This window comes from Pleurodeles waltl, chromosome 7, assembly GCF_031143425.1.
Source record: "Pleurodeles waltl isolate 20211129_DDA chromosome 7, aPleWal1.hap1.20221129, whole genome shotgun sequence".
Taxonomy (NCBI): domain Eukaryota; kingdom Metazoa; phylum Chordata; class Amphibia; order Caudata; family Salamandridae; genus Pleurodeles; species Pleurodeles waltl.
This window is the reverse complement of record NC_090446.1, coordinates 1,057,416,001-1,057,429,529: the sequence shown is the minus strand read 5'-3', so window position 1 is coordinate 1,057,429,529 and position 13,529 is coordinate 1,057,416,001. Positions and strand designations below refer to the sequence as shown.

Genomic DNA, 13,529 nt, shown 5'->3' with positions numbered 1-13,529 from the left:
AGCCACCGCTGTGGCCAGCCCAGCCAGACAATCCATTGTTACCAAATAGTTACCAATTTCAGCACTTCTTGAATGGAGGTGCATCGTTGTGGCGTTTTGTCTTGAGTTGCCCTCAACAATTCCAGTTGCAAACGAAGAGTTACTAGGTCAGCACTATCTGTACAAGAAGGTGCGACATCTGGTGCATGAAGACTTGTTTTCCACCAGATGGTTATGATCCCACGTGAAAAGTGCTCAATTCTGTACCTCCACGAAAATGAGGCACAACGTCAGGGGCCCGATGACCTGCATCACCCCTGACCATGCGATCACTCCAAAGACAATTCCCAATGTGGTACATCCTTGGAAAGAGGCGCTAATCTGGTGCGTGATGACTTGAACCGCACCAGACAATCCCGGACGCTCCCACGGACAACATAAATCCCATACCCCTCTGGAATGAGGCAGTACATCCAGTAATTGATGACCTGATTCAGTCTAGTCAATACGGTCACACAAAAAACTTCATTTCTATACCTCCTTGGAATGAGGCACCATGCCTGGTCCGCGATGACTTTAGTCGCACCACACTCCCCGTTCACACACTTTGACGCAACTTCACCTGTGTTATATAAGGCAGGTTATAGCACAACTCCGGTTGCACCCTCACCTCCGAAGTTCACCACCTAAGAACGGGGCATAGCATGCAATGCGAGTGCAGCCGAGGTTCACATGAGAGAAATGTGAAACACTAGACAACAGAGGGCCATGCGGGATCCCACACCGGGTGATCCCATGACACAGCAAGACGTTTCGATGTGCAGTGGTCCCCGTGATGAAGGACTACTCACCTGAAGTGCAGGCAGTACTTGGCAAGCTCCGCACCAAGCAATTCCGGTCTCCAGACACAATACATAGTCCACGCTCACGCCGCTGCTGCCAGGTGGAGTCCAGAACACGATGTAGGCGCAGAAGAGGGCACCCCTTTCCAGATGATACCGGCAGATGATGTAAGTCCCTAGCAAGAGGCCTTTGATGTCCCTGAGACCCCCGCAGAGAACAGGGGTCAAGCCAACCTGACTTTGGAGAGTACACTTCAGGTTACTACACAGCAGCAGGGAGTCAGCTTAGGCCAGCCACAATACATGAAAGGTACAAGCAGTAACGGCTTGCGGAAGGGGCTGGGTGAGGAGGTGTGGGGGGAGGGAATAAACATTTAATTTACATTTTTTTTAAATCACTTACCTCCCCCGCTGCTCTTCTGTCCCTCGATGCTCCTCGCTGCAGGCATAGGCTCCCAGCCTGCCCTGCGCCAATCCTGACGCTGCTCACAGCATCGTCAGGATTGGTTGGGAGGGCCCAGGCAAGACCCTCCCAGGCAGACCGGGAGCCTGCGCAGGCTCTCTCAGCCCACCCACACAGTTGCTGGCTGGAGATAGCCTACAGCGCATGTGTGTTTGGTCCGCCTGAGACGGCCGGCCAAACACACATGCGCTGTGAAAGGGGAGTGCTGAGCACTCTACCTCAGGTCACGTCACCCCCGTGACCCCACCCCTTTCAAAGAAAACGCTAATAAACACAGTTTATTATCGTTTTCTTTAAAAGGTTATGCAGCTGCCGCTGCTGGTGGAAGGGGCAACACTCCTCCGCCCAAACAGAGGAGCCACCACTGGGTACGCAGATCCCTTCCTCTTGCAGTTATCCTCCTGTGCACAACAGATTCCTCGGGCCATGCGCACCACGCGGTCCAGCAGTACCAGTCCCGTGTCACGTCACCATAGATGCAACTCCCCCTTGCTGACAGGTAGTGCCCCTAGTTATACTAAAGTGTGCCTTTGAAGTTTGGGGTGGTTCAAATGGTTCTCCTTTGAACCACAGATGTCTCCCCTAAATGTCCTCCCTGTCCACCCTGAGGACATGGATTGTAGATCTTTATCTTTAGTGGGGCCATACTCTGGCTCCGAGAGTCCAAGTGTCAGAAACCCCTCACTCCAATCAATCTATCCAAGGCACCAAATGGCAGGGGTCTGTTGTCCTGGATGCCCAAGTTTTATGGCTGTCGTTTGGAGGAATGCAAAGATGTGCTCTTCCCCCACAACCAGTGGAATGAAGCTGAATTTAGAGGACACATGAAGCATTTTAGAACCTAGAAATGCCCACTTCCTAGAAGTGGTATTTCTAGGGCATTCATAACAAAACCACATTTATCAGCAGAGGAGGTTTGTCATTTTGAATAGAATGACACTAAACATCATGAGGCTGCTCACCTGCAATCCACTATTGGAGCCAGACCTAATAAGACTCTTCTCCCATGTTACCTTTTGGGCAGAGCAGCTCTTATAGGCAGTGCACACATGCATGGATATTCTGCACTCTCTGGGCACATATGCCCTGGTGCACACACAAGCCTGCAGAGGCAGGCTGGACACTTTGGTTAAGGCCTCTACAAGGGTGCAAGTGCACCTATACTAGCCTGCGCTATCAGGCTCAGCTCCTATATTAGAATACCTGTGCGCAAGTGTTTACACCCTGGCAAGTGATGCCAGATCCAATATCTATATAGGAAACCATCCATATGCCAATATGCACACAAGGGCTAGTGCCACTCCCAGGTGGATGGAGGGATGCCGTCGGCACTTTCCCACTGTACTTACAGTGGGAAAGTGCACAGGCCCGGTAAGCCTCTTGCGAGAACCAGCAAAACCTCCTAGAGAAAATAAACAAATCTTCGGGAACCACTACCTCTGCGAGTCAGGTCTAACAGCCTTCAGGCAGTTCATGCAGGTAAAGGGTAATTTCCTAAAAGTTACTTTTTCCTAATATTTATAAATAGTTTACCTCATGAGTCAACTGGATTTTAATAAGTATTAAAAATAGTCGTATCATTTTATTTCTAGCTCGTCCCATTCCCGAGATACAGTATTAGTGTTCTCTGGTTTTCTACATAGGACAGCTAGGCATGCTACAGTGAAAATAGATCTTTGCGCCTTGTCACTGTAAGCATGTGGTAACATTAATTTTGTACATGTCCTACTTTTAAATACCATGCATCTTATCTTTTGGGCTGCAAGGCCTACATAGTGGTGACTTGTTAATATTTAAAAGGATGGTTTTCTCTTATCAAATAGGGTTATTTTTGACAGGTCATACAGCAGGTTTACATTACAATAGTCAGGCTATAGAGTAGGCCTGAAGTCATCTCTACTCTGACACTGTAGTGGATGGCACAACAAGTGCTGCAGTCCACAAGTGGCATTTAACTTTCAGGTCATATGTACACTTGCTACATCATATACCTGGGACTTGTAAGAAAGTTAAATGTGCCAAATAAGAATAACCCAATTCAATCATGTTTAAAGGGGGAACAGGCACTCTACTCTTGGTTAGCATGGGTAAAATGCAGAGTTCTAAAGCCAGCAAAAATATAGTGTTCAGCAAAAAGTGAAAAATCTGGGGTGACCGCACAGAAAAAGCGGATTTCCTAACCTGTGATTCCACCTGGCTGTGTTGTAGGAGTAGTTTGTAAAGTGCATGCCATGGTTCTGACCGGCTGTGCCTTGGATGCAGTTAGTAAAGTTCATAGCATGGTTGAGTCTGGCTGGTCATTGTATACCGTTTGTAAAGGGCATGCTATGTTTCTGCCTGGCTGTGCCTTGGATGCAGTTAGTAAAGTGCATGCTGCAGTTCTGTCTGAGGAGCAATTTGAAAAGTGCATGCCACACCTCTTTTTGTCTTTGCTTATAGTGCAGCAGAACAGCATGCCATTGTTCTGCCTGGCTGCTTTGTGTGCAGTTAGCAAAGCACAAGCCATGGTTCCACCTGTTCCCCACCTGTCATCATAAAAACGCTACTCCACTTCAGTGCCTGTACATACTGCCTGCGTCAGGAATGGATCACCCCAGGGACAACAGTTGTCCTTATGTAAGGACCAACATTGACCGTTGTGTGATCTATTCCTGACACAGGCACTAGGTCTACCCACACAAGTGAGGTACCATTTTTATCAGGAGAGTTGGGGGGATGCTGGGTGGAAGGAAATGTGTGGCTCCTCTCAGATTCCAGAACTTTCTAGCACCGAAATGTGAGGAAAACGTGTTTTTTTTGCCAAATATTGAGGTTTGCAAAGGATTCTGGGTAACAGAACCTGGTAAGAGCGCCACAAGTTACCCCATCCTCGGGTTCCCCTTGGTGTCTAGTTTCAAAAAATGCACAGGTTTGGTAGGTTTTCCTAGGTACCAGCTGAGCTAGAGACCAAAATCCACAGCTAGGAACTTTAAAAAAACAAGTCAGTTTTCAATGTAAAAATTTGATGTGTCCATGTTGCGTTTTGGGGTGTTTCCTGTCGCGGGCACTAGGCCTACCAACACAAGTGAGGTACCATTTTTATTGTGAGACTTGGGGGAATGCTGGGTGGAAGGAAATGTGTTGCTCCTCTCAAATTCCAGAACTTTCCATCACCGAAATGTGAAGAAAATGTGTGTTTTTTGCCAAATTTTAAGGTTTGCAAAGGATATTGGGTAACAGAACTTGGTTAGAGCCCCACTGGTCACCCCATTCTGAATTTCCCTAGATGTCTAGTTTTCTAAAATGTATAGGTTTGCTAGGTTTCCCTAGATGCTGGCTGAGTTAGAGGCCAAAGACCACAACTTGGCACTTTGCAAAAAAACAGGTTAGTTTTCGTTGGGAAAATGTGATGTGTCCACGTAGTGTTTTGGGGCATTTCCTGTCACAGGCACTAGGCATATCCACACAAGTGAGGTACCATTTTTATCGGAAGACTTGGGGGAAAGCTGGGTGGAAGGCAGTTTTTGGCTCCTCTCAGATTCCAGAACTTTCCAGCACTGAAGTCTGAGGGAAACATGTTTTTTGCCAATTTGTGAGGTTTGCAATGGATTCTGGGTAACAGAACCTGGTGAGAGCCCCACAGTTCACCCCATTCTGAATTCCCCTAGGTGTCTAGTTTCCAAAAATATATAGGTTTGCTAGGTTTCCCTAGGTACCCGCTGAGCTAGAGGCCAAAATCCACAGCTAGGCACTTTCCAAAAAACATGTCAGTTTTCATTCGAAAAATGTGATGTGTCCATGTTGTATATCCTATCGCAGGCAGTAGGCCTACCCACACTAGTGAGGTACCATTTTTATCGGGAGACTTAGGGGGACACAGAATAGCACAACAAGTGTTATTTCCCCTTGTCTTTCTGTACTTTTTTTCCTTCCAAATGTAAGACAGTGTGTAAAAAGCACGTCTATTTGAGAAATGGCCTGTAATTCACATGCTAGTATGCGGTCTCCAGAATTCAGAGATGTGCAAATAACCACTGCTTCTCAACACCTTATCTTGTGCCCATTTTGGAAATACAAAGGTTTTCTTGATACCTATTTTTCACTCTTTATATTTCACCAAATGAATTGCTGTATACCCGGTATACAATGAAAACCCATTGCAAGGTGCAGCTCCTTTATTGGCTCTGGGTACCTTGGGTTCTTGATGAACCTACAAGCCCTATATGTCCCCGCAACCAAAAGAGTCCAGCAGACGTAATGGTATGTTGCTTTTGAAAAAATTGACATTGCAGGAAAAAGTTACAGAGTAAAACCTGGAGAAAAATGGCTGTTTTTTCAGCTCAATTTCAATATATTTTTATTTTAGCTGTTACGGGCTGTAGGAAAACCTTGGAGGGTCTACACAAGTTACCCCTTGCTGAATTCAGACTTTTTGTCTACTTTTCAGAAATGTTTAGCTGTCTGGGATCCAGCATTGGTTTCACACCCATTTCTGTCACTAACTGGAAGGAGGCTGAGCACAAAAAAAATAGTAAAAATGGAGTATGTCCCGGTAAAATGCCAAAATTGTGGTTTTCTGATTCAAGTTGCCTGTTCCTGAAAGCTGGGAAGATGGTAATTTTAGAACCACAAACCCTTTGTGGATGCCATTTTCAGGGGAAAGAAACACATGCTTTCTTCTGCAGCCCTTTTTTCCCATTTTTCAGGAAAAAACTAAATGTTCGCTGTATTTTGGCTAATTTCCTATTTTCCTCCAGGGGAACCCACAAATTCTGGGTACCTTTAAAATCCCTAGGATGTTGGAAAAAAGGACACAAATTTGGCATGGATAGCTTGTGTGGATAAAAAGTTATGAAGGGTTAAGTGTAAACTACCCCAAATAGCCAAAAAAATTGCTCAGCACCGGTAGATGGGGGGAGTGAGGGGGGTCCAGCAGCTAAAGGGTTAACATGGAGATCAGTGTTTACTTTTCTTATCCTGACTGGAGTTAGGGGAGTTAGTATGGTGAACTTTCTGACAATCTCACTGGGGCAAAGAGTGTGTGAAAAGAAAGGCTGTAGGCTGTCAGCTTTGCTTCTGACGCACAGTTTTCAAATACCTGTATTATAACTCACAGATTGCATAATATATCAACAGTTAGGAAAGAACAAATTAAGTATATTTTTGGTAATTCTGATGTGTGATGGAAACAAATATTTTAATAGGATCAAAACACTTTACTTGGTGATAGGCAAATCCTATTTTTTGACTGAAAACAGATTTCCACATATGACTCATTTGCTACACTTGTTCTTCGTGTGAAGCTTGGATTGTTCACAATCCCTGGGACTTCAGCGGTGTAACATTAATGCCAAAAACCCTCGCTCCGGCACCCACTTCTGCTGCTGACCCGGGTGTCCCTCGCTGCCTCCCGTTGCACGGGGTGCGCTGCAGGCGGGAGGAGCTGGGGGGGGGGGGGGGGGGGGGGGGTGATGTCTGAGACAGGACATGTCAGAGCTGCTGCTCGGAGTGAATTCCTCTCCGCGTCCTCTCCACCCTGCCTGGATACGGGACTCTTCGTTCTCTGCTGTGCAGTGCAGTGATGTGCTCCGTCTCAGCGCCCGCACTAGGAGGTGCTAGGGAGGTCCTGTGAATACCCGCACCGGGACGTGAGCAAGTGCCGAGCCGGCCCCAGGAGGCGAGGAAGTGCCGGTGAGAGCGCTTCTCTGTAGGCGCCAGCACTGGATGTGAGGAAAAGCCAGGGAGGGCTCCTCAATACACACACCGAGAGGTGAGGAAGTGCTTCAGTGGTCCTCTTAGCACCCGCACCTGGGGGTGAGGAAGTGCCAAGAAGGTGCTCTGGAGACTGCACAAAGAGTGAAGAAGTGCCAGTGAGGGCGCCTCAGTACCCAGTGCTCAGTGCCCTCGAAGCGCCCGCCCCAGAAGCTCAGGAAGTGCCAAGAAGGTCCTTCGAGAGCCATCAGCAGCAGGAAAGGAAGTGCCGCGGAGATCCTCTGAGCGTCTGCGCCAGGTGAAGAAGTGCCAGTGGAGGTCGTCTGAATACCCGCGCCAGGAGTTCAGGAAGTGCCAGGGTAGGACCTCTGGGCGCAGAGGCGAGTCGCCCAGTAGATACTAAGGGAGATTGTCTGCACCTGCACGGGAGGTGAGAAGTGCCAGGAGAGATCACCTGCGCGCCCATGCCAGGAGGTGCGGTGGTGCCAGCGGAGGTCCACCTGGCACTTTGGTGAGGAGCTGCCAGGGGCACGCCTGTGGGGGCTAAGCAGGTGCCAGGGGAGGCCTCTTGGCACCCAGGCGATGCGCTGAGGAAGTGCCAAGGGAGGTCCGCGGGCACCCACGCGAGGCGTTGAAAAGGTGCCAGGGAGGCTGTGGATGCGCGGGCCGGGGGGAGCAGACGGGTCTATGTTGCGCACTGTCCGAGGCGCGGAGCGGGTGGTCTGAGCTTCTCTGCGGGGGGCCCGGGCCGGCTGGCGGTGCCAAAGCGTCTGGAACATGCGTCTGGACCTGTGCCGCCCCTCCTGACAGGAGGCATGGAGGACCTGGCGGCAGGCTGTGCCCCTGCTGAAAGTTTAGGCTAGGGTTCGCCTCATCGCAGAGCCGGGGAGCCTCTTCCAGTCATGGGGGAGAGAATCCGGGCGGATCAGCCTGTCAACCCGTCCCCGGCGGTGGCTGTCGGCTCGGAGGCGGAGGAGATCGAGGTGCTGGAGTCGGTGGAAGTGCTGCCCATGGCCCCGGAGGATGTAAGTGTCTGTATTTTGTAGCAGCATGCTGAATTGCACTGTCTGATGCCACTGCTTCTTGATGTCCTTGTCGCACAATATAAGCTGTACCAGCACAGACGGCACTGTATGCTTTTCATATACTGTATATATATATATATATTTAAATCAAAATGCAAAATGTGCAAGAGTGCTGGGGCATCGCTCTGCGCCTCACAAACGCCGTCACTGCGTCTTTAGAGATGCAGGATTTCAGAGAAGTGCCACGGCTGTCTCTTTAAGACTACAACTTTATGAGAAAGGGCTGTGCCATGGCAGGAGTCGCAGCGCACTCAGGGGTGGTCAGGCGCAGTATGATTTGAACTATGACAGTTTTTATGAAGTGCTGAAACCAGGGGCGTAAAGAAACTTGAGGAGCCCCGCAAAGGACCTGCGGAGGGTCCCTTCCGAACTCACTCAGGAGCTTGCAGGTGAGGGGACTGTGCTGAGGGCTGCTGTCTGAAGGCACTGGCACGGGTTTCAGATGTGCCAAACAATCCATTTGAAGGCATCCTTAAAAGGTTTCAATGTGCCCGAGGTGTCCAAAAAACAGCACCTTTTTAATGCTAAAGGTTGCAGAGAAATTCTGGCACCGCCCGTCTAATTGTAATGCCGGGGCGTTCCGATGTGCTGGTTGTGACCCTTTAAAAGTTATTGTGAATTTCCCGGAAGAGTCGACGGGTGCAGTTAAATACATGTAACAGCCAATAGTGTGGCAGGTGCAGTAGCACCGGGGCTCAGCGTCTTAGAGGACACATTGAACCCTAATAACTGATGTATTTTACTGCAGCCAAAGAGGCCATTTTCCATGCTTGCACCGTGGCCCATGATATGCTTGTTAGGCGACTGGTAACAGCTGATTGTACCTGTTAGCTGGAGGTCGGGAAGGTTACACTTATCTACGACGGGTGGAGTAAGGTCATGCTGAGTTAAGTCCGCCCACAGGAAGTCTTACATTTGCCCTGCATGCTGCACGTAGATTCCATCGCCGGCCAGCAGGTATGCTTATAGCATTGAAATCTTGTTGAGTGTTGTTTGCAATGATGGAGTGCCTTGTCCAGGATCACAAAGTTTTTCACCGACTGTTTAAACGAACAATGGAACGCCGGCTCTACGGTTGACATACAGTGGCGCAGGTTGGGGGCGGGGCGTTAATTAATGTTCTGATTAATTATTGGGTCCGGTGCTGTCGGTCGGGTGCGGTGAGATGTCGGATTTCACCAGCAATTTGTACATACATTCAGATACAAAAAGCACACACTCTCTCTCAGTTTTTGAAGTTGTCAAAACTGTTGGTAATTTTACAAAATATTGTGTCTTCCAGTGCTTTAAATGGAAAAATAGAAGTGCAGGTACTCTGTAGTAGAGTACCTGCTTGTTTCTGAGAAGTGCCGGTACTCTCCAATTAAAAGTATTACGTTTTTCTTGAGATAAGCCGGTACTCTCCCTCTCAAAATAAAAAAGTGCCGGTACTCAGTACCGGAGAGTACCGGCCCATTTAAAGCACTGTCTTCTCTTACTTGGTACCCATACCAAGCCCCAATCCTTCTCCTTTCCACTTCGCCTCATGCCCCTCCTATGCACCCTGCCATATAATGTGTAAATACATTATATGCCAGCCCGATTGTCGGAAAAATTGAAGCTGACCCTTCCATCCCCCACCCCCGTCTTACTGACAAACCTACGCCCCAGTTGGCATGTCAGCCACTAGGCCGCATCTCTTCTCCAATTTAAAGAACAGCACTGTTACTGACACGTAATAACAAAGTTAAACATATTGCAGTCCTGCTGAAGAATGCAATGCAGTTCTGTTTGCAGCGGTATCCTGTGCTGAGTGTCAGTTCCACTTTACTTAAGGCAGTGTAAGCATGAACAATATCAGTAGGAGTATGAGTAATCCGTGAAAAGCAGCGCAGCCCTTCTGAAGAGTATCAGTAGTGCCCCGTGGAAAAGAACCTGCTGAGCTGAGAAGGGCGAAGACCGTACATTAAACATAGCGAGCTCCAGCTTACAAATACCCATGTTGGTGCATTAGAAGCAGTGCAATTCTGCTGAGAAGTTTTAGTGCCCTTACACTAAAAGCAATGCTGCACCACCGAAAGTAATAAAGTCCTACTGAGGTGTGCGGATACTCCCCCAAAAATATATAGCAGTCCTATAGTGAAGTAAAATTGGTACACCAATGCAAACTAGTGCAGGTGCTGTCCCATTAAATGGAGAACTACTCTTCTGAGAAGTACAGACGCTGTCCCTTTAAATGCAGAATTTCTGTGCCGAGAAGTTCGCCGATAACTGTGAACTGTGCCTTTAATTCTCTCAAAACACAACAGCACGCTGCACCTTGTTGTTCGCGCGACTAATTTCGGTGCACGTGGGCTGGTAATGAGATCACTTTCCGCGGATGCCTGCGCCCGCCGCTGAGGCCCAGGGGGCCGCGCACGCTGCAGGTCTAGGGACGCGGTGAATTCCCCAGCACGTGACGCCGCGATGAGGTCACCGTCCACGGGTGCGCGCAGCCCTCCGTGCACGCGCTCCATTCCTTCACTGGTATCTTCCTCGGTTGGATCTCGGGGTCAGTGGAGGACGTGAGAGACGGGGCAACAGCTCCGTGCTTAGCTACATTAGTAAGAGTGAGCCATGCACGGAGGTAACCCCAGCCTGCAGGGGGGAGGGAGCACGGGCGCGCGGGGACATTAGGCAAGACTGACGCTTCTCCTTCAGAGACATAGCCAGAGGTTATCTCCGGGGTATAACGTTTCGGTGGGTTAATGCATCCCATGCCCCTGTAGTGTTTGGGTCCCGAAGCCCTCATGCTGCAAATATACATGACATGGGTTGGTACAGCTGTCCTTGCATCTGCGCCCGGTCCCTTTTATTAGCAGGGTCGCCTGACTGGTGATGCCTGTGATGGTCGGCTGTGCGGTGAGTGTGGAAGCCAGTCTTCAGCAGAGTGACTGGTGAAAACACTAGAATGTGTCCAGCGGGACTCTACAACCCTTCCAAACTTTATTTAAAAGAAACAACCAAGTCCAACCTACAAGAGAGAAACAAAAAACACTAGAATAAATACCACTGAGTCTATTCAGGCAGCAGTCCACTGGACATGCTGCGTGGACAGGCAAGGCTCTGGGTACTTGGGATCATTGCACACCTCCGTAATTTAACCAGACTGTTCTGGACATGAATTGCACTGTTGATGAAGTTTAGCTACATCAATCGCCTGTCCATGATATCACAGTGCACTCGTGGACTGGAGGTCCTGTCCCACCGGGGCTCACGGTGTGGGAGTCTATTGAAGAAGTTCGATGCGGGTGCATCAGGAGCGGTGGGAAGTCCACTTCAAGGATTTCTGGGAAGGCATTCAGGCTCCAGGGATAGCGAACCTCCAAAGACTGAGGATGACCTGGATTGTCATGGGACCACGTGGACTGTGCTGGCCATTTATAGGCTGCGCCAAGGGGTCACTGTGGAACTCCCAATAGGGCTACGCCCAAGCTTTGTGCAACCCTAAGGGTGGCTGATCCAATGCTCGAGCATGCTCTTTCTGGCAGGTGTCCGGTTCACGGGGGCTCACAGCAGGTTTCTGGATGGTCCACCTCCAACGGTGCCATGGATGTCTAGTCAACCTCTGGTCTTTTCGCTGACATTGGCTCCGCTCCTTAGGTGGTTTGGGTGATGCACCTGGTAAGGATGACAATCTTACCATCTGTTTACGTAGATCAACAGGTGGCAGTGACTTTCTTGGAGAAGGGATGATTGAGGGACTTCGTGGCCACGTGCCGTTCTTGCTTGGCGTGTGCAGTTGGCAATTGGGACGCCATCGATGTCAAGCAGCCGGTGACAGGTTGCAGGACGGTCTCACTGTGAAGTGTGGGGCCTGAACACGGTTTGTGCATGCTGTCGGCTTCCAGTTGGTCCACCTGCAGAGCTGTCTCCATTGACAGTTCACCCTGGTGGCTGGCTTGTGGTGATAGATGCCCACTAGAGTACTGGTATGAGTCCTCAATCCTATTGCTTTTCTCCCTTTGTCTTGCACACCTGTGGTGTTCCAGATCTTCTATGTGACAGGTCTGTCACATCCTTTTTCTTCAAACCTTCACGATGTGGTGTATTGCTACATCCTTCTCTCTTCTCCTTTTCTCTTCTTGATGTGGTGTTTCGCCACGGGTCGCATGTTGCATCACATGGACCTCTCACTGGTCATGTGCTGCATCTCGGATGGTGCATCTTCTTCGGTCGCAGCCTCTCGCAGGCTTAGTCCTGTCAGTAGGACTTGATTCCTCCTGCTCACGGACCTCTTGCTTGTCCGATCCCTTCCGGGATCTTCATGATGGTCCGCTCCCTGACTGGAGGGTCACCGTTCCCTTCTTCGTGTCTTCACTTGAGGGCGCAGAGCTTGTGCCCCGACATTGCAGTGCTTGCTCCTGCCTCTGTCTAGTTTGCATGGCAAGGGCGGTTACTCCTCCTGACCTGTTCAACGATGGGCCAACAGTGGCCATCTTGCACTGTGGTGCGGTGCGGCCGGCTGGCACGGCCTCTTCTTCCTGGCGTTGCATCTCGCTCTCAGAGGGCTCTGTCTTTCTCTCGGGCACCTGCCCTGGTGTCAGGTTCCCCGGTGCGGCCCTAAGCGCATCTCTGACATTGTGCTCTGTCCTTCTTCCTGGGTGCCTTTTTTGCTGGCGCTGGTCATGCCCATTCTCCGGGCTTGTAGTGGTGGATGTTTACTGCTAGGGCGTTGCCTGTGCATCATATGTTCCCTTCATGCCAAACGTGGGGCTTACGGTGCCATTATTTCAACTGTGTTTGCAGCAGGGCAGCCAGTAAGGGGTGCAGCAGACAGTACTGTTCCTTGCGTGAACTTGGCTGCAGGGTGTTGGCTTTCACTGGAGGCTTGGCAGCTTTCGTTGGGGCAGCTTTGTACTTCTTTCTGTATTCCTTGCGGGGTTACCATTCTCTTCGCATGGCAGGCAACGTCCGTGAGTGCTGCTGCCACTTCAACTGTGGGCACGGCAGCCTTCTTGGCACTGCAGACCTATTTGACTAACACCTTCTCTTCCACTTGAAGAAGTGCAGTAACCACCAGTGGCACTAGATGGTGCTATTCCAGCACTTCTCACTGGCCATATCGTGTCCTCTACGGCTGCTGGTTCCTCGTGGCGTACATGCTGGTGGGAAGCCATGCTGCACTGGAGCAGCTCATCTGTCCTTGGAGACAGTACTGGCCAGGACCTCTCCTCCCACCTATCAGGTATGCTGGGCAGTCTCCTCCGTTGCGGCCACGGCAGCCTTTCTAGCGCTGGGGACTGTATCAGTCCTTGTAGCTGCCATCAGATTGTGAGGGTGGGGGCATGCGTTGCCATGCAGCAGGGTTGCCTGGTGCCTTTCGAGGCAGCGTGTCCTGACCCGTCCGCCCTCCCACCGTGCACATCCTTCCTTCTCTTTTGTCCCCGCACTGCAGGTGGGGACGGGGCTCCTCTGTACTGCAGGTCTCCTCCGGGCCTCTGCACTACG

At 50.1% G+C, this 13,529-nt stretch overlaps 1 protein-coding gene and 1 long non-coding RNA gene across 6 annotated transcripts in view; one reads left to right on the top strand and one right to left on the bottom strand.

The window, feature by feature from the left end:
* The window catches only part of LOC138245917 (uncharacterized), a 153,286-nt gene that overhangs the window by 129,912 nt on the left and 9,845 nt on the right, over positions 1-13,529 (bottom strand). The gene's annotated exons all lie outside the window — the stretch shown is intronic.
* RHBDL3 (rhomboid like 3) overlaps positions 6,551-13,529 on the top strand; it is a 541,614-nt gene continuing 534,635 nt past the window's right edge. The window contains exon 1 of one of the 5 annotated variants that reach the window (XM_069199951.1): positions 6,551-8,000. In XM_069199951.1, coding sequence (XP_069056052.1) covers positions 7,878-8,000 — 123 coding nt within the window. In that variant the 5' untranslated portion in view covers positions 6,551-7,877. Of the gene's footprint in view, positions 8,001-13,168; positions 13,267-13,529 lie in introns of those variants that run through there. The other 4 variants (XM_069199956.1, XM_069199952.1, XM_069199957.1 and 1 more) reach the window with 4 other exon arrangements.